This window comes from Synchiropus splendidus, chromosome 8, assembly GCF_027744825.2.
Source record: "Synchiropus splendidus isolate RoL2022-P1 chromosome 8, RoL_Sspl_1.0, whole genome shotgun sequence".
NCBI lineage: Eukaryota > Metazoa > Chordata > Actinopteri > Syngnathiformes > Callionymidae > Synchiropus > Synchiropus splendidus.
In genome coordinates this window covers 8,899,670-8,921,514 of record NC_071341.1, presented here as the reverse complement: position 1 = coordinate 8,921,514, position 21,845 = coordinate 8,899,670, and the positions used below count along the sequence as shown (strand labels likewise).

Below are 21,845 nucleotides of genomic sequence, written 5' to 3'. Positions count from 1 at the left end.
ATGCACGCCACACCACAAACCAACATGGGAACATGATCATAACCACTGGAACATTGGCCAGTGGAGAATAACTAGTTCTTCACAAAGGCACACACAAGCATGCACACACGGACACACACACTGAAAAAAATGATAAATGGGTTGAGACCAACATTACTACATGGAGAGTGATATCAACATCTACCTGCAAGCCGCGAACACCCATGCTGTTGAAGCGGCTGGCTGAAAAACATGTGGCTAAAACACTGTCTTATAGAGCAACAAACGCACACTTACTGACGCAATTGGATTCCTGACTGAAACAATCCGCCATCAACACAATTACTTTGCAAATTGGTAATGCATGCAATCGGAACAGCGCTAGCTTTTGTTCCCAAAATTCATTGTCTGAAGCCGCCATCGAAACAAAAGGTGTGTGATGCAGCAAGTCTTGTCTTGTTCCCCAACACATCATTCTCCTTTGATGTTACATCGTCCTCCAAAATAACAAGGACAGTGACAAAGCATTGTATGTGTCTATGAAGAGAAGTCATAGGTCGCTTGTGCCTGTCCCAGCTTCTTGGATGAATAGGAATATTGTTCCATTTTATCTGTATTCTACATTTACATTTTCTCCCAATAAAATGTTCATGTTTGTCTCTCTAAATGTAACGTATTCAAAAGCACTATTTTTTTATTAATGCTTTCATTTACCCTTTTTCAATCAGCAAAACTGCTTTTTCCACTTGTATTGTAACATTCGCAGTATAAAAGTGATGATATTCAATTTCAAAACAGTCAGTACCTGAGGCTTTCTTTCAAGCAAATTTGTATTTTAGCAGGCAATTGTCCCCATGCATTGACACACAGTAAATAACAGTCGACAAACCAAGCCTTAAATTGGATTGTAAGTATGACAGCCCACAATTCTGATGAATAAAATAGGCAACAACAATGAGTCCCCAAAGACCAACAAGACAAAAGGAAAATGGCCACCAAAAAGTGAATCCAGCTTCACCACAGGGACATACTTTATTCCCTTTATAACCAGATTTAAGAAGCATGCACCCACATTGGAACAGCCCAAGGCCAAGCAAACTTTATCAGCAAAGTGAGATACGGTCTATTTTGATTCCCTCTATTTCAGTCTGGGCTATTAGAAGAGAGTGCTTCGAAAACATACACAAGTGCACGCAGTCACGCACAAACCCACACCATGTTTAAAGCACATACTTCCCTACAATAACCAGCCTGAATGAGAGGCTCGGTTTTCAAACCTTGCCCGGTAAGTGACTGTAAACAGGTCATGCTACTGAAGTATTCTGCTCTGCTAGCGAAAAGTTAAAGGTTATTTTACAGGCTATAAGCACCTTTTGGACTCTATAACAAGGTTTTGTTTATGGTTCCAGCTGATTCGCTTACAGCGGCAGAACACAACATCAGGTTTCAATTCTAAATAAGACATTGAGGATTAAAGTAAGGTGGAAAACAAAGGTCGTCTATTTGTGTCTTCTCTCTTGTGAAATTCTTTGAATTCCCTCCTGTCTTCCTTGTTCCTCTCTTGTGTCATTCCATCTCTCATTTCCTGATTGAAAGCGCTCACTTTTGTGCAATCCATTTGCACTCCTTTTTGTCCATTTTCACTGACCCAGAAACACTCAACATTTACACACACGTATTTACTCCAGTCTAATTGCAGATACCTGCTCAGCGGACTGTGGAGAGTAAGTCTGAGTAAACAGTCTGCACATAGCAACAAGAAAGTTCTCAAACAATCACAGGCAGCAGAATGTGACAAGGTCTTCTCAGACTCATCAGCAGGCTTCACCCACCCTTCACTCTCCTCCTGCTCCCTCTCTCTCTCCTTGGCTTTACGAGACTTGTGCAGAAGTCCTATGAGGATGACAGCAGCCCGAATGCCAGCTTTTTTGTTGTGTACTCGCCCTCCTGTTTCAGACATGCTGGCCACGTCACCCGAGGAGGTCAAGCCGGTGCGAACTTCAAGATGACGATGGATCCAGGACTGTTCAAGTTCCCCGGGCGGAAGTTTGTCAGCATCCACCGACAGTCTGGAGCCGATCCCTCAGTGCGTTATATCCAAACGTATAAGTGAGGTCAGTCCTGGCACGAACGTTGAGTTTCGGCGAGGGGTCAGTGCGCATTTAAAATCCCCAAACTGTTGACCTGTGCCTGCAGCTCAAGGTGAACTTCCTTCCACCGCCCCTGCAACCAATCTGAGCTTTGTTCCGCCTGACAGCATGCTGAGGGAATGAAGGCTCTTGCTACAGACAGTGGCTCTGCATCTTTCAGTATACCTTCCTCTACCTACCATCTCTCCCTCTCATGCATGGTCTCTTCTTTTTTCCCTGCTGCTCCCTCCTTCCAGCCCTCTAAGCCCCGCCCCCGCTTCTGTCTCATTGGTCAGTTGTTTGTTCTAGCTGCACAAGCTTCTCCTTCTGTCTCCCTCTCTCCCTGCCCCTGTTTCTACCTTGTTAATAATTTTGTACTAATCTAACGCACGCACACTTGAACAGGCACAAATGTACCAGATCTGACCATGTGAAATCTCCACTGGTGGGCGCTTATCTGTCTCCTGCCAGCTGAGCGGTTTCCAAGGACGTCTGAAATGAAAGGTAACCTCACACAACAGAAGATGAAACGTACCATATGGAAAAATAATTCTTGAAACAAACTGCGCAGCTGTTTGAAGGATGGAAGAATCACACGTTTTACACATTTTCATGGTATTGTACTCCTCCCACGGATTACGCTCTTGTCCCACATTTTCATTAATCCTGACTATTTTTATTTCTCCTCTTAATAAATAGACTTGTTTTCCTCAAAAGCAGGGTTCTGCTGTCTGATCTGTTTTTTCTTTTTCTCAATGATGAGAAAACAGATTACTCTGGAACAGTGATGTTATCAAACGTCCTTTCCCTTTCAGTCTCAACACCATTTATTCTTGCTGAGCAGAGCAGCAGGTGATCTCTTCCCAAACTGTGACCTTCTAGTACGGCTGGAGTGGGTGGATGAGTCAAGGTCTTGGTCCTGAGTGAGGAAATGATGAAGGTTGTTGTGAATTGATCGTTTCATATGGTCATTCAAGTGACACGCAGGCATGTAAAAAAACATCATATGGCGAGTGTTTGCAGTAGCAAGCTCTCAGTCCTGACACATTTGTAGCCACATCAGGGATTTGTGCAAGCCCAGCATTTTCTACACCTCATGACGACATGTAGAATATTATGGTGAGACAGGACAAGAATTTGGTCTCTGGCAGTTTGTGGGGTACTTGCTGTGACCTCTGTTCCAAAGAACATCTGGTTGAAGAGACAGAGTTATAGAGGCAGACAGCTTGGTTTGACAGCTAGAATTTTATCGAGCTCTTCATAAAATGGACAGGTAACCCAACTGCGTCCACGTCTTTGGTTAATCTCTTTTGTCTTTTTATATTTGGTGGAACTCATTACGTCTTCTGCAGCCAATTGCTTGGCAATTTCCTTGAACACTGCCTGGTTGCGATATGAGCCCATTATTTTAGCTTTTATTGTCTGGTCGCTCCATTTTCTAAAACCAGTTCTAATGTCTCTTGTCCGCCATTTGTTTCCATGGCTGGCTGTTTCTTCAAACAATTGTGACTTTAGTTGGACTAGTGTTAGGCAGATGAGGCAGATGAAACAGTGTCAGGCTTTTAGCTAGGAGGGCTCCCAGAGGACTGACGCCTGAGCTCCGAACTGCAAAACATGAAGACATGGATGCCCTCCTGTGTCCACAGCAGGACGCCCTAAATGTCCCATTATTTGTGCTGTATAATGCCAACCCTTTTGCAGCTTGGCCGCCATATTTGTTTACCGGTGTAATCTCGCGATTATCCACATCTCGCGAGTTACATTGTTTTGTTTGAATGTATAAATGTTTAAATGTGTGAAAGTTTAGAAAACAGATAAACAGCTGATGCAACTCTATGCTCCAAAGAAGATGAACAAAAGACACTATGTCCCCAGAGGTGTCCAACAGTCAATGCTAACTTTTTCTCATTGCAGTGAGACAATGAGGGAAGTCGGGGGGGGGTGAGTGGCGGGACAGATGGTAGTATGACAGACATATTGCCGTGGAGATATTAAGGAATATAGTAAAAAAATGCTCAAAACTTTAACGGTATCCTGAGTTATCGTGTAAATCTTTATAAGATCCTTCAATGACATGCATCATAACATTGGCACTCCAAATACAACCCTCAAAGTCTGCCAGACTAAAACATCTGTAAATCTGAAAAGATCAACCATAATTGTCATTTTGAATTCATTAAACATTCATCAGTAGCTGCTTTCCAGTTTGGAGAATGTCATCGCAGAGTGGACGCCCTCCATTTCTGACCGGCCAACCAGCTGCATCCAGTTACCTTTGTCTGAACGCCTCCCTAATGAGGTGTAATGGGCATGTCCCACTCTGAGACGATGGCTCCTGTTAGTGAGCACCTGTGTATTCCCCGGGTGTGCCAGGAGGGGTTGTCTCGGGCCAGAGACAGAATGGCAATGGATGGACGGAAATATACTTCCCGTATACACCACTGGCCAGAAGGCACTCCATCAGAAAACAGGGTCACAACTGGATGCGTGTTACATAAGGCAGCATTTAAATAGTTCTCATTAAAGAGACGCAGCAGTGATATAAGAATGAAGACATGGAGGCACGGTTTATTTTTCTGGTGTTTAGTAACTATTCATGATAAAGATGTCATGATACAGACATCATTTTTCTGAAAGTAGCAGAGACAAAACTTATTTTTTGCCATTCTTCTCCATTATGACAGCATTTGGTATCAATCCATTCAGTTTGACCCATGCAAACATTGCACCGACTACACTGTTACTGCACAGGCGTCAAGAGACTCCTTGTTGACTATACCTTATTGTCCGACAGTGACCATGTACTTTGCATAGTGTGATGTCATTCACAAGCAACAGACACATTTTCCAGGCCGGATTTATTCACAAGGTTCCTCTTTTTTGTGGCTAGAAATGAAAATAAAAACAAACTGCAGAGTCATCAGAGGACGCATTTTGCAAACAGGGCACATTCTAAATCTTCAAATTGGCCACAAGCATATTGCCCACGTGCTTAACTGCTTATGCTTAGTTAGTAAATATTACAATAACAAAATATACATTTTATAGCAATATTTCGTAAATAATGTGTTTAAAATAAAATAAATACAAAAACGTTCTCAAATCAACTGAACAACGAATTGACTAGACTACTACAAAATGTAGACGCTGAACAATTGTGTACTATTACAGATCATTTCGCCAGAGAGGCTCCAAGCCAGTAGCCAGCAATAGACAAAACGTAAAAATACTCAAACTGATCTGTGTTTCTCAACATTCCTCAAGACCCAAATGTTTGACAAGTGATAGTTTCAAATGAATGTGTTTTTCTTAGATCTCACTGAAGGCTGCTGTGACATTGGTCAGTAGCTGATCCTTTGATCTTCCTCATTGGTTGTGGTTTATTGTCCTTATTAGAATCAGACGCCAAGGTGCAGTCAACCTCAGATGCATTCCAATTTTCGAAATGCATAGAACTCGAGCACCCTTCCAGCGATGTGAAAGAAAACAAGATTCATTGTGTGAGCTGTGTCTTGAAAAGCACCCAAATTGAAAACAGTTGCAGTGGAAAACTACAAAGATAAATTGAGTGTCTTTGTAAATGTGCTGACAATAATAAAGGTAATAAAGCAAATGATTCTGTTTGATTGTTCTGATGGACTCCCAGACTCCATCCAAGACGGATAATTAGAGAAATGCATCATTCAACACAAGAGACAGAGACATCCGCGCAGATGAGTCGCTTCACTAATTGTCCAACAGCAGCAGGGGAATAGATTAAGCTCGGGAAATGGCACTAGCAAACATGACAATTAATGGCAAGGCCCCATTTCTCTCCTTGAACATTTCTCTTCCACTGTCTCGCCAGCACCATAGCAACGGGACAGATGCCAACGGGATCTGTCGGGAGGACCCCAAAGACCTCCTTTGAGCTCAATATTTGTAATAGCCATTTTTTTTTTTGTAGTTGACACCAGAAACCTGTGTCCTGGTTTGACCGAATTTTCCAACCTGTTTTTCTAAAAACCACCTGCGTCTTTTCCCAAGTCCTAGTTCAAGAAAAACAAACATCCCAGCGTCCCCTACGATCAAGCGTGCCCTTGGGATTAGTTGGAAAAGGATACACACGCGTGGCGTCCCAAACAGACACCTACAGACTTACAGCTTTATCACTTGGGTCTTATTGTGCGTCATCACGGGAGGAAATGAGGCACCTGCAACTGTTCCAGCTTGCTACAAACACTTCTCACATATACAGTGACACACACACACCGACAGTCATACTCTCGCAAGTGTGACATTAGTCCTGTTTGACACGCCAAAGTGTACCAGTATGATTCTGAGCTTAAACAAACAGAGTGTCATATGAAATCTGCTTTCCCTTGCGGATCTAACAGTTGTTTGCTTTCAGTGCGAGCTAGTAAAGAAGCTTTTTTATCAGAAAATATAAGCTCAAAGACTATCACACACTCACTCACAAACACACATACACACTGCTATGTCTGCCTTGATGGTGCCAAGCAGTGTCTTATGTCGTCTCGCAGCCTCTCAAATGTCTTGAAAACAAACAGCTGCCATTCTACAAGCGTCACCCAATTTGCCGCTTATTCTATTACCAGACCGACCCACCCGCTCAAACACACACACACTTAAAAGACAACCTTAACTTTTGACAAAGAGGAGCAATTGCTCCCTGACAAGCGGCCTGAGAATATATAGCTGCCTGCTGAGCGCGAGCACGCTGGATGACATGACCTTCACAACTGCTGCTGAGGAACCGCTCCTCTCCCAAACACTCACGCCCGAAATATGTTCAAATATTTGCCTATTCCTCCTAATATCAGGCTAAAACCAGCACCGCCATGCTTTCAAGGTTGGGCTGTTTGAGCAACCAGCTGAATGCGGAGACATGAAAAAAGCTTTTCATTAACTTTTCATTCATATTCATGAGGTAAGAATTTGACATGTAAAATACGAATTGACTAGTTGTGAAGTTTCAGTTTTGTTGAGTCGTGGTTTCAAGATAGTTTATTTAAAAGCCTAGTAACTTTATTTTTAAAATAACACGACTGGTCATCTACTGTACACATATTCCTATACATTGTTGAGGTCTCAGTTTGTGCATGCAGTTTAAAGGTGTGTCCACACAATAACAGACAACTTGGTCCTAAGGTATGCCCATGTAACAAACGTCTTATCTTGAATACATTTAGAATAGCAAGCATGCCACATTTTTCTGAACAACCTAACCAGTCTAATGCTACTGGATGAAGCGGCGCCGTCATATTAACTCCAGAGCTGAACTCATGAACTGCTCCAGCTGACAACGACAACATGAGTTCAGCAGCAAATAGTGACACGTCAATATGTCTTGAACTTCAGAAGCATCATAACTGTGGATGACATTTCCCAGAGCCACCTTTAGAAAAAATATGAAGCAATTATGTTGAATAAAAAAGCAATTTCCTAAAGTACAGGCTGACAACTATTTCAGTGTAAAGGACAACAGCGTGTCTCCCACGGCCTCTTCCAGTAATGGATCCCAAGCGATAGATTTACAGCACCTCTAGGTTTGAGAGTACAATCTGACAGCCCCATCATAAATTACGCCTCCACAATCTAACACTGACAGGAAAACTGCAAACAGTTTGTGCTGTCGTAAAAAGAGAGAAACCACATTTTCCAGCTTGGCCTTGACAGCGTTTAATGGATAGGCTCTGCATGGCTTTCACATGTAAGAAGTACGAGGGAATTCTTTTTTCCATTATCAAACCAAACAACAGCTTTGACTGAGGGACGCAGTCGAATGCTTTGATAGAAAGAACCATGTTTGTGATTTGGTCCCTCTTGTTGGTGATTAAATATGAAGTGTCTTATGATTAGTAAAACCTGAATAAATGCAGAAATAAAAATACAAACAGTAAATAAATAATTAGGTAACAATTTTTTATGCAATTAATACTTCAAGTTTACATTTATTTAAAAATGATGATCTCATATGCATGCATTTTATTTAAACATTTGTTATTCACATATTTATTATCGACATTTCAATTATTTTTGTAGTATTGCATTTCCACATTTATTCATTACTTACTTATTTCTCTATTTCCACATTTCTGCCAACATGTGGTCGGAGTGAAAAGTAAACATATAAATTAGGTGGGCGGTCCTAACACTCTGAAGCAGAATTTATTTCTTTCATTCCATTATTCATATGTTTGTTTCAGCAATTCTAAAATCAGATATTTTTATTTTCATTTTTATTTTTATGGTTCCTTGTACATGCATATCTTTCTGATGTTGGATTAAAGTTTACATTTTAGAAGAAAATGCACTGACCTTTTAATTTACAAACATCACGTTAAATAACTTATATATGTTGTTTCACATTATTTAAAAGCACTACATCGTAAATATCATAGCATGTCACAGAACAGAACTTGCACTGGCTTGGTGATCCATATTGCCTGCATTCAGTAAGAAATAAACTCACTGAAGGCATTTGGAGAAACACTTGAATAAAATTATTGTAGATAAAGAATAGAAAGGGAAGATTGATGTTTGGTTTTCAAAACGTGTTTCATATGGCAAAGAAATACTGCTTTAGAGAGTGTATTAGGAAGCATCTGTGCTGACCAACAAGCCTCATGGGAAGAAGTCAGTGACTCAAAATAGTGACCCAGAAATATCATTAGTTTTCAACAATCTATGTTATTTCTCAAACTGAGAAAGTTCGAGTCACCATCCGTCCTCACTATTTTGTCTCACTCACTCCACACATCTTCCTCTGCACAAGTTTGTTTTGAGTGTAATATGTAACAAAAGCCAGGGTCGCGGCTGCGTCCACACTGGTCAGCATGATTACAAATCTGTCAGTGGGTACACTTCAGAAACATAAAAATAGACATTTATGGAGGTGTTTATTGTCAAAATAAACCCATAAAATATTTACTCAGTCAAGTTCCTCTTTCCATTGGTGCTTCTAATTCATGCTGCGGCCCGGCGGAGCAGTAGCTGAGGCTCAGACCAAGGCTCATTGAGTAGTGCTGTTTCAATGACCAGGACTTTAGGTATATAAATCTGCTCTTTAATGACAAGAGCAGAAGCTTTAGGTTGGCGGAATGATTTATGAGCGCTCATGGAAACATGAACACATCATATTTAACAGTCACAACTTCATTGAATTCAGTCATCGCAAGAGGCTTTTAGCAAGCGCTGTTTCTTCAGTGTGGGAAACTCTGGGAGCCAGACTCCAGACTGTTTTCTCCTCTGCTACTTGATGGAATAAAAATTTGATGAATAAAAATGTACCCGGTTGCAGTTGAAAGTTACACGTTGAAACAAAAGTAGAAGTAAGACAGGGAGAAACGAAAGAAAAAGGAGGACAGAATGCTCCCACTAAAATGACTGTGTGGGAGAGTGGGGGCATGAAAATACAAAAGACTGGTCAGCCATGACATATCTTATAATAAGAGCTGTTTGACAATGAACGACCCCTGCTTATGAGTTATAAAAGTCAAGACAAATGATTGATGAGGCCTTGCCAGGACTTTTTTTTTAGGCTTCTAACAGTAATATAATAAAGAGTTATTCAGGAAGGTGAATTGAAAAGCTCAACAGGTACACACAGTAGAATGAAGGGCTCCATCAAATGTGAGGAAGGAGCTTCACTCACATCACACCACCAAATCATTGAGGGGAAATCATTTTTCACAAAGAGGCACCAGCGTTTCAGCAGGTTGTTACGCACGACTGATGCCTTCGGTGTGTGAGCGTGACGTGTGTCACACTAGAGATGTAGCTTGCAGAGCTGAGGGCCGTGCTGAGTCGGCCCAAACAAGACACCATGTGTTTGTCAAGAGGCAACAGATGGAGAAGGAGGAGGAGGAGGAGAGAGAAAGAGGAGGAGGAGAAGGACAGATTGTATGGCGCGTGGTGGTCAACAGACTTGCGCACTCACACGCATCCATTAAAAAGATAGCTAGAAGATACTGACAAACGGAAACAACACGAGGGGATTGAACTGTGACAGGAATTGGAAAAAATAAAAATGCTCAACCAAGAAATATCCAATAATCTATTGAAACAGAGAGGAAAGTCATTGAAAAGAAATAAAACTGATGGATGGTTGACAAAAAAAATAAATATATATATATATATATATAGTTCAGGGATGTTTTTCACGACACAATGGCCAGGGTAGCCACAACTCTGAATGTACTTGAAATTCTTATAAAATTGAAAGTCTTATACAAATATTTTCAATACATTTAAAGAGCCCTAGAATATAGCCACCATCGTGATTTAATATTTTGTTGTTTAAATGTATGTATGGGTCCATCATTTGATTCAGTAATATACCAAATTCATTCAAATGTGGCTTCATTTCAATTCAAAAAATGTGGCTTCTTGCGGTAATTTTTTTTATTTTTTCATCGTGTTTTCTTTTCAAAGTATGAACCTATTTTAACCCACTAACTACATCTTTTTTTTTCCTTCACTTAATAATAAACCACTACTAAGCAGAAGTGAGTCGGCCAATGTTTAACTGTAAGGTCATGTTCGATGACAGTGCTTAACACAGTGAAGGGGACAGAGGCAAAGCAACACAACTTTAATAGCAGTACACACTTCACTTTATACCCCTCTGTCTTGAGTGGGAACCTGTGGCTAAAGTGGCATATAACTGCCTTTGTTTGTGCGCCTGTGCGTGTTTGACTGTGTGCAGTGGTTGAATGAGAAGTTCACACAGGCAACCACAGAGTCACATGAACACACAGAAAGAAAGAGAGCATGACGTCCAGACATCTATTTGGAAGTGCTCTCTTGGCCCCCGAGCGTCTGATGGATGATCCTTCAGCTCGACTGTTAGTGTCTGCGACTACAAAAAAGAAAAAAAAAAAAAAATCCAGACAGCAGACATACAGCACAAAGACTGGGTTGCAGTTTTACCTCAATAAAATGACCTCTATAAACTCCTCTGGCCAACATGACAGGGGGATATGACATGATTTGCTGTAGCTACCAGCTATATGAGTCCTGCCAATGGCTTCGTAAAGGGAAATTTTGTGCAATGTATTTAATAGAATTAAATGAATGAGTGATGATGTGACCCATACACACACACACACACCGACTCTCTCTGCCTAGTCCAATTAAAATCTACCACATTGAAAATTACATTATGGAAGATGGAAATGATGTAATTCCCTCGGTCATTCCACCCATTTGGCGGGAGTGATGCTGCGACATGTTCCAGCTTCAAGCTAGAATGAATATCTTGACATTAATATCATGTTTTCTCATCTTTCTTTATCATAAACTCCATGTGCATATTGTCAAAAACATACTGAGATGATCAAACACACCTTGATCTAAAATGTCAAGGAAGAGTGACTATTGGTAAATTATTTATACTGAAAGTAAACTAAAGACAATAATTAATATTTCAAAGTTTGACTACTTTTTTCATGTTCGATGGTGAAATATATGCTTTCAACAACACTCACTTTTCATTTCCCTACATTTTGTTTCAGTTCCTGGTCTTTGATTTGTTACTTTTATTTAGTTCTCTTGCTCAAAATTATGTCATAAATGCTTTTTCTGCTGGCAAAATCACACCTCAATTTTTAGGACTATAACCAACATATATATTTTTTGTTAATATGGTATCTTCTTCACTGAATTTCGTTTGGTACATGGTCAATTTTAGCTCCCACTTTCAGAGCATCGAAAGCTCAGAGCAATGAAAAATGTTGTGAGGATAAAGCAAAAAATAGATTGAGAATAAAGCATGAATGGGTAAGAGTTGTCAGGGGCAGATGTGCCTTGGGCGAAGAAAGAGATGAAGTGAAGATGAATCTGTTCCTTTGGTTTGCACTGATTGCAGCGTCACATCGCTGATGGATCTCCATTAATCAACAGGCGCCCGTCCTGACTGGGTCTATCAACACGCTGCGGTTGCTCTACAATACAGAAGAGCTGTTGCTCCTGTGGGCCTCCTGTCCGGTTGTTCACAAGGAACTTTACACATGTTAGCAAGAGTGCAGACAGAGAATGAGATATCGATACAGACAGAATAGTTGTCTCTCACTCGCCCTTCTTTCTTCTCTTTCATCGGTCACAAACCTGAAGATGGACTTCATCGATGAAAATTGCCCCAGTGCGGCTCGTTTTTCCTCTCTACAGGTGTTATCTGATTTGAGAGTATTCTCAATTTCCTGTAGAAGGCTGCAGAGAACTATTCATCGGCAAGGAGTAATTCATTCATGTGGGCTCTGACCTAGATGTGCTCATGAGCCTCATCACCTGAGCGATGAATGAACGTCTTCGGTGAATGACCCAGCAATAGCAACTTTCTCCAACTTCCCAGCGTTTTTAACAAAAGTTTTTTAACAAAAGTTTTTTAACAAAGAAATGTACTATGTACTATGTATGAGGCAAGTGTCATCGCTTTTTTTGTGTTTTGTGAATCAGTGTTAATTTTGTTGACTGTTTTCGACCAAAAATATACACCAACAAAAGTTTACATGGAAGTAAAATACACAATGATAAAATACAGTGCTACCTGTGGTGACAAAGACTACAGGAAATATTAGGGCTGGAGGAAAAAATGGATTCTCAAATATTTCATTATTTCATAATTTCCAGAATCATTTTTTTTCCAACACGGCGGCGGCAAGACGCAACATCATATCCGTTTCCTGATCAACGGTGAGGAAGCCGAGTTCAAGGGCGTCTCCTGTTCAATAGAGCAGCCGACCAAACACACAAGTTTGATACTAGTGACAAACCTTTATTTTCCTACACCTGCTATTGTCAAATGTTTACCTAGGACTCATTGCTGGATTTACGTAAGCTGATGGGGAGCTGTCACTCCACTTCATTCATATATACATATAAAGTCAGTTGGCTAAAAAGGCGAGACAAAAGCCTTGTTTGAGAGAGTTTTACACCACAGATAATAGCCATCCTGTGCCAACATGTTAGCGTTCTCTGCTAACCACTGCTGTGTATAGCTCTGGAAGATTGTAGACCCTGGAATAACACCATCTATGCGACCAATGGTCGTCCTGGGCTGTTTCAAATCTTTGGCTTCAGTTGTTGTCAGCACCGAGAAGTCAACTCAGACAAGAGCTCTCACCTGGTCTCACATTTCACTTGATGACAAGCATCACAAAATATCCACCAGAATCTTCAGACTAGTCATCCTCGACAGTCATGTAAAGATAAGATGGAGTTGCTTTTATCAGCTGAACCCGTGCGTGTGCTCTGAAGTGTGTTGGTTCAAGTGTTTACGTTAATTATTCATGTAAAGTGACTGTTATCAGATGGGGTTGAGTACCTATCGGAGTTCAGTTTGGTTTCTTCAATGTCTTAATGTTTTCTTTCACTGCAGTGCAGAGTGAGCAGTGTTTTTGTCGGACCATATTCAAGGGCATTACAGCAAACACTGTTTCATCTGCCTACAATATTTTAGAGTAGGCCTGGCCAACCCGTGGCTCTTTCCCCAGTTTCATACGGCTCTTCACCAAACTGGCTGGGATTTTGGTCAAGTTCCTATTGAGATGATGAGGAAATAAGACGAAAAAGTAATAGCTATTCTGGCAAAATGTCAAAATATTGTTCAGGGACTTTCACTTGCATTTAACGGTGACTCATACACAATAAACCAAGCCGACGGGGGGCTTGGTTTATTGTGTATGAGAGTCGCCGTCCAGAGACTTGGACCGTCATCAGATCCACGATCCACACGATTTACATGACTTAGTTGCACATTTCACTTAGTCATTCCCTAACCTAAATCCTAACCACTATAGTGCCGCAAGGTCACATAACCAGCTGTTCAGGTGAGCCTTTCAGCCTTCCATATTTGTAGGATGTGGTAACACAGTAAAATAATGTGGCTCTTAGCCTCTGACTGGTTGGCCACCCCTGTTTTACAGTTTCATTTATTTTCTTCATCTTTTTGATTTTGTGCAGTGGAGGAGAACCACACAAAAGAACATTGTATGAGGTTTTCAATCTGTCTGCAATTTGTGCAGCATTGGTTTACCGTGACATTTGAAAATTCCATTTGTCTTATTTAAAATCTATTTATACCAACGGAGACTGCTCAATTTCTTTCTCAAGATATTTGCAAGCAAGATATTTGCTTATCTATTTTCAATTTCCATTCAGTAGCCTCTCAACCAACCATTTTTATTAGTTTCTAGTTGAAGCAACACCTGACCCTGCAATCTTTTTTAAATATTTCTTGTCTGCCTCTTTCTGACAAGAAGAAAAAAACTTGCAGAAGGCCAGACCAAACATACAATAGACTCAAAATCAGAAGTCATGCCATGTAAGAAAGAGAGGCACCTGGGTGTCTTGGGGAAAAAAAGTTTTTTCAGAATAAATTTCTGATCTATAGTGAACTGATCATAGTGCCATCATACTGGTTTCCATGAAAAGGGCGTTTCTCCCCTGGCAATGAATTCGATCGAAAATTACAGGCACTACCATTGGTTCTGGTCCGTCCCCGTAGAGGGCTTCTGCTGTCAGTACTCGGCTGCCACCCTACCATATTTTTCACCAAATACAAAATAGGCACACCATGTCTTTAAAACCCTGAAAAGATGTGAAATACTTACCAGGTGATGAAAAGGCATTAAGACACAAGGGAGAAGGGATTAATGGCGCCATGCCCAGAGGGAGCTGGCCTCAACAGCTCCAGTTAAAGTGATTGTTTACTTTCATTTTTAAAGAATATCTAACCTCTGAGAATGTATCTATCATTGCACTGTATGCTCATTTCTATGTCTGGCTTCTCTAGCATTCTATGAAAGTTGAAGATGCTCAGATGTGAATGTTGAGGGTGAAAGTTGTGCATGAGTGCTTGTGTCGCAGTGAAGAAAAGAGAGGCAGACAAACAGTGGCTCAAATGGAGGAGGCAGATGGGAAGGTTCAGGTGGTCGAGAAAGAAGATGTGATAGAAGGAGGGTGAAATGGAAGTAAGCTGGTTATTAAGGAGGAAAGAGAAATAGGAGCTATGAAGGAGTACGAGGCAGAGAGGAGAGCAAGATGATGTGGGATGAAAAGGTGGTGACAGGAGACCTAGCAGCCAGCATTAAAGAGGGAAGCAAGCATGGAGACGAGTATGAAATATGGTCAGCAAAATGGTAGGGTAGGATGAGGAGGTGAAGGAAGATGACAGAGAGTTGTGAGTTGTACAGCCATAGTTGTCGAGTGGCTGTCAGGAAGTGGCTGAATGGCAAGGGAGGACAAAAGAGTCCCTGAAGGAAGCATGTGAGGGGTTAGGAAAAGGAAGGTGGAAGAGTTAATAAAGGATAGGGTTAAAGAAAAGGAAGAGGTGATGGAGGTGAACAAAAAAGCTAGTTCAAGGGGATATGATAGATGCTGAGAAGAAGTATAAAGAGGAGAATGAGACTACATCTAAGAGACCGTGCGGTGAGGAAGAAGGTCCGGTGGAATAGATATTGACGGTACAATGGTGGAGAATTTTAATATATCGAAGAGGATATTTAGGATTTCAGAGCATTATGGGCTGTCGAGGTTTCATGAAGAAGTGTCCTCATTTTCAGAGCTCAGTGGATGATGCGCTTGCCATTTAAATGTTTGGAAAAGATTAAATCAAATTATTTTAGAACCCAGAGTGCCATCTAGTGGGCACTAAAACAACGACACTGTTTCATGAAGCTAAACTGAATTCGGAAGTGGATTACCAGTAATTCCACTGTGACCATGACATTGGAAAATACATCTTATTAGTTAAAAAAAAAAGAAAAGAAAAAGCCATAGTCTGATCAGCAGCAATAAGCAAGGGGGCTTCTAATTTTGAAAACTATTTCACATTATGCTGCTGACATTGTGCTATTAAAAACCTCATTTATATGCACTGTTGCCATAAATATCCATTTGCACCTGTCACAATGACCAACAACACTTCCAGTATGATTTGATTCTCCAGTTGCTTGTGATTCAATTCAGAGCAGGGTTAAATGGCCATTATCTATCACGGAGAGATATCAGCGCTTCAGCTGTTGCACCAGCGTGCAGGCCAAATGGGCAAGGACAAACTGAGGTTGACTCAAGATGATTCATTCCTCGGAAAGAAAATTGGGTTTGGACTGGTACTGACAACAGCTGATGTTTGAATTCAACACCACAAGGGTTGGCCTGTCACATGAAAAGGCATGTTTGGCAAAATGTGAAACATCAAGACCAAATAAATAAAAATAAAATCTGCATGAGCAAAAAACGACGATAGAATCCAGACGTTTTAAAGACACAGCAAAAGAGGAAGGGTGTTGCACTGTTTGTCGAACGTATTGCTTGGGCTCCATCGACCAAATGATTTTCGCAAAAGCCCATTTTTGTTCCATCAAATGGCTCCTTTCTTCTTTTATCCCGCTATCTTACCGCCTCCTGTACTCGCTTCGTGAAGTGGGCAAGGCTAATAAGAAACCCATTTTCTCTTCTCTCACCATCCAATCTGACCACAGGATCTGCCCCCCTTCTCCAATATTGTCTCCCTGTTCTCCTCAGTTAGCCTTGATCTCTTTTTCTCTCTGCCCGATCACACAAATCCCCTCCTCATTCAGGGCATGTCAGCCTTCTTGCCTTTCTTCAAGAAGTCATTTGATCACTTAATTCATTTTTTTTTTTTTACTGAGACAAAGATTTAAACCAGCCTTTCATCCTCTAACCTCAGACTAAGGACGGGACACTAAACATGTTGGGGTCCATTTTACGAGCCTTGAAATCTGAGCAGATGGTGCGCTTATCAGCAACTCTGTCTCGCTCAGTGTGTCGCACGAGGGAGACAGCAAGAAGTAAATATTTGTCAAAAGCAAAGCGGCAGCTGGTTGTCTAGGGGATGATGGTGGAACAAGACGTAGACAGCAAAGCAGCAACACACTCACAATAGCGATGTAAGGGATTTGAAATGGGTTGGACACAGCTTCACACGCACAGTGCATGTACGAGTGTTAACATTATGGCCGGTTAGTGTCTCCAACTACCTGCATCCCTAACACAATGGAAGAGGGAACATAATGTCCTGCTATACCTCTGTATTACCATTGTAACCGGCTGAACTAGCCACATGAATTTAACTTTTTGGAGAATGATCACCTAGGAATAACACCAGGTTACTGTGTTGCATAAATGCGACCGAACTACATCACATTAGTTGCAAAAAAATACAAATAAATAAAGATGCCCTAGTTTCACTGCTCATGATTACAATGTGTGATGGCTCCGTTTTTTTTTTTTTTTTACTTCATGTCCAATTTCCTTGATGGTGTGTAGGGAGTTGAGGTATCTGGTTGTTATGACAACACCTGGTCAAATTCTAGACTGAATGGAGGTCAACCTCGCGCTGATTATCTCTAATGGAAATAAAGACTAGCTGCAATAATGAACAGTTAATATTTAATCTTAAATCACTGTATATAATTAAGAAATAATATGTGAATTGAAGGACTAGAGCAAGAGGTCATGTAGGAAGGAGGGGGGAAATTAACCACTGAAAGAGGATGGATGATAAGCTTTACTGCCTAAAGAGTAGTGGAAGGTAAAGATGGGTTCATGAGGCTTCATAAAATAAGTATCCTATGTTTACTGTGCAATCATTGGATTGAAACAACTGGTCAATTGAAGACTCAAAAACCAACAGTGTCACATACTGAGCTCTGAAAATGAGGAAACCCTCGCCTCATCACTGGTGGAAACAGGTAAAGATGATGCCTAACAGGAGGCGAAAGCCAGGAAGGAACGTTTAAAAGGGGTGTTGTTGGCTGATGGAGAAGAACCTGACAAATGGGCATGATGGAGGAGAAGATGAATATGTAAAAGGAGAAAAGGGAAATGAAGATGGTCAAATGGAGGAGAGTGAAAGAAGAGCTAAAACATTTGCAGCGGATGTGGACAAGATATGGAGGATAAAAAGTGATTATGAAAGTGGAGACAAAGAAAACAGGAGGAGATGTGCTCGAAGAAAGTTTTGAGGATTGCCATTATTTCCACAGCTCAGCTTGGTTCGGAAACAATGTGAGGTCTCATGGAAATGGTTGCATAAATTCCAAAGACTTTAGAGCAGAGAGAGAGTGCCATTTTGAGGGCTGTGAAAACATGGACACTGTTTCATGAAACCTCATGAGCCCAACACTAATCCACACACTTTTTTTTGCGGTTGTCTCTGCGCAGGAGTTCCGCCCCAAAGAAGAACTTGTGAAAACCTTTCTCTCCCTGGCGCAGAGTCTGATGCACCTTTTAACTCAATTCAAATCCAACCTTGCCCTGTACAGTCAGCAACATGCAGCCGGAGTGACACAGCTCTTTTCCCCTGCAAGTCATCCACCACACCCCAGACGACTAATTCGAGACCATAAAAATCTAGCAGAAATGTGACAGGGGAAGGAAGTCGGCGACAGGCAACGTCGATTTGGCATGAATGCCGGGAACTGGACCTGACTTCAGAGAATTGATCCTTCTTTTGAACATACACTCTTGCAGTCCACTAAGTTACTAGGGGCAACCACCCACTCCACAAATCATGTTGTCTTTCCACTTGTCATGTTTTAATGTACTGGCAAGACTGTGAAGCACGCCGGTGACGATTTATCGTCAAGGCAATGGAACCCACTGGACCATCCCTCAAGTGATCATCAGTTGCTGCTGCTGCTGCTGCCATGGCAACAGCCTTGGCTCCCTATAGACTGCTGCATACTCTAAGGGTTACAAAACATGCTTCCCAGTCATGCTGAGGAAATCTACACGCACAGTTCTGTTGGCGGCAAAGCTATTGGTGTAGCGATTCACCCAGTCGGCCGATCCGATTAATATATCTATGATCCAAACTACATGGATCTGTGCTCGGCAGCATGGCCTTCTGAATGGCATATATCAGTCGAAAATCACTTGGGAATGAATGATTTGGATAAGTGAATGCAGAATAAAAGTGTTTAACTTCTTAATACACTTGTATTGTATCATGTCCTCGGAAAAACAAAAAACATTGTAGAAATTCACTTGCTGTTAATTCTATCTCAGGTGTCTCAGGTGTTGCACTTTTTTCCAAATAAAACGTCAATGCATTTGCCATTAATTGTTGACTTATTTGTATTATTTGTATCCATAATTCATTAATGTTTAATTCCCTTACAAGAAACAGAAGGAGTCCAGGTCATTATGTCACAGTGACACAGGCCTAAAAAACTACAGAATCCATTTCAAGTCACTGAAATTGTATCACTATAAAATAACCAATGTTGTCCTTGAATCATATCTGCAACCAAATAATTGTTAAAATGAATCCAAAAATGTATATTACACAAGATGACGGACACATGAAGTTGCGTGTCAGCATTGAATGCTGTGACTTATTTGCCCTAACTGTAGTGCAATACTGCAAGAAACTTGTGGAAACTAGTTTCAAACTGCGAAGAGGTCCCCAACAGTGAGTGTCTCAAAGGGGGATAAACAGCTCCACCGTGTGGCAGTTGCGCCTTATTGCAGGTATCTCATTGAAAGTAAGTGAAAGTATTAAACGTGCCTGTAGCTCCATCTTGTGGTCATAGTTGATAGCTATATACCAAATAAAATGAGGTGATGTTAGTCATAGTGAATCGAGTTTGTCATCGTGAATCAATCAAATTGATGACATAGTGAATGCCATGAATTAGATTGGTGGTAGCAAACATGAATCTCTGAAAATGTCTTTTCACAGGTACTGACATGACCTCATTTATACCCACCATCAAGTACATGCAGTGCGAACTATACATAAATGGGCTGGGTCAAGTTTGATACATTTATTAGACAAAAACAAATTATTTATCAATGCAAGTAATACATATTAAGAGCCTATTATAATAATTCAGGGAACGTTCTTGACCAATTCCAGGTGCACCACATTGGTGAAAATTGAAAACAAACAGGATTCTTCTTGTTTATTTTTTTGAGTAAAGTTAACCCTAATACAATAAATGCACTATCACACCATATTTGTAATCTCCATTGTCAAGTCACGCCCTGTTTATGAGCACCAAAATACGGCAAGCACCAGCCTTTAATATGATGGGAAATGAAGGTGCAAATACAGAGGAAGAGCAACATCCTGTCCGGGGTGCATAAGGATGGGTGGGGTTTCACCACTTCCCACAAAGTGCAACTTTCATCTGACACTTTTTCTGTTCTCACAGAAGCAGCGGACACGCCTTCGCACTGGCAAGGTCAACAGATTCCAGTGATTCATTTAAGAAAGCGAACTGAAACCACACAGAAGTCGAACCGTCACATTTCTCATCAGATGTGCGAGTGCGGCTCTGCCTTTTGGTGTTTCCACAGACACTCTTAAGTGCTCATTTGCTTTTCACACGCCAGCTGCAGGTGAGCATCACACCAGATAAGAGTCTGTGCGCGCTATCAACTGGATCAACAAACCTTCCAAATGAACAAAACGCAATAAAGCTTGATTACGACAGCGGCCGGGCCCCTCCGCTTCCTCCTCAACAATATCAAACCCCTGAGCTTTAATAAACCATCAGCCCGAGTCAATTTGACACCAGCAGATATTTAGTCTGCAGCATGTTTGTTTGCGGTCACATCGCAATATCCCCAGTCCAGCAGGAGATAGAGCAAATGCCAGCCTCCAGAAATAGCTGCGGCCCATTTGCTCTTTTCCATGATGCTGGCAGAGAGATAACATTTACACCTGGCCCACCGAAACCAGGCTAGACGCGGATAAGGGGAGGCCGGGGAAAGCAAGACCCACTTCATTATGTTGGCATTTATGGAGGAGTGTCTTAAATTTAGTACAACCATTCCCTCAGTCCAGCTGCAATTTCAATTCAAAACAAATAAAACAAATAACAACAAATAATAGTTATTTGGGCCCAAAATACTCATGTCGGCCTAGTGGCATAACATGACCCGCGAACGTTGAGTGGTTATATTTTCCCCCCATACTAAGTTAGCGTAGCTGAAAAATAATACATAGGTAGGCTTCATGAAACAGGTGCCTCATATCCTGAGCTCACTAAAGGCACTCTGCTGTAAAATATTTAGATTCAAATAACCATATTTCAATGAACCTCAAATACAGAGAGCCTATACAAGTAACATCCAACTTACGACCTGCTCGACTTACGTCCGCCCGTACTTACGACCAACGGCCAGCAGATGCTTATTTTTTTTATTTAATATCCGGCACCGCAGCACGTAGCCGTCCGGCATCACGTAGCCGTCCGGCATCACGTACGACAGTTGCAGCAGCACAGTATCGCAGCATCTCACTCTCACCCAGAGATCTACCACTACAGTAGCACCTATAACCCTCGCCTCGGCTATTTTGAATGCCATTTGGCTCCAATCTGACTTACGACTGGTTGGTCGGAACTGATCCCGGTCGTAAGTCCGATGTTACTTGTATGTCCACACAGCTCATTTCCACCCATGTTTATTCGTTCCATATAATTCAATCTTTTTATAAGCATTTGAAATATCATTGATTGTAATGACCTCAATAGAACAGAAGGTGGCTTCAACAGTACTGAGCTCCTACAGCACACCTGAGTTAGTCAGTATACAATGAGTAATGAAGAGATTTGTGACCTAGCTTAATAACAGGACGGGGCGCTCTGAATGTAGGGGGCGCTCTGAGGGACCTTTTTGGCCTCTGATCAGATTGATTTGTTGATGTAGTAAGTGCTAAGATTAACAGCATTTACAATAAAGGTAGATCGCAAATAG

The 21,845-nt window shown here is 41.3% G+C and overlaps 1 protein-coding gene across 5 annotated transcripts in view; it reads right to left on the bottom strand.

Moving 5' to 3' along the window:
* rap1gap2a (RAP1 GTPase activating protein 2a) overlaps positions 1 to 21,845 on the bottom strand; it is an 89,714-nt gene that overhangs the window by 38,716 nt on the left and 29,153 nt on the right. For 2 of the 5 annotated variants that reach the window (XM_053872384.1, XM_053872385.1), the window contains exon 1: positions 1,812 to 2,314. The exons of the other annotated variants lie outside the window; for them this stretch is intronic. In XM_053872384.1, the coding sequence (XP_053728359.1) occupies positions 1,812 to 1,939 (128 nt within the window). In that variant the 5' untranslated portion in view covers positions 1,940 to 2,314. Of the gene's footprint in view, positions 1 to 1,811; positions 2,315 to 21,845 lie in introns of those variants that run through there. 5 annotated transcript variants of the gene reach the window in all.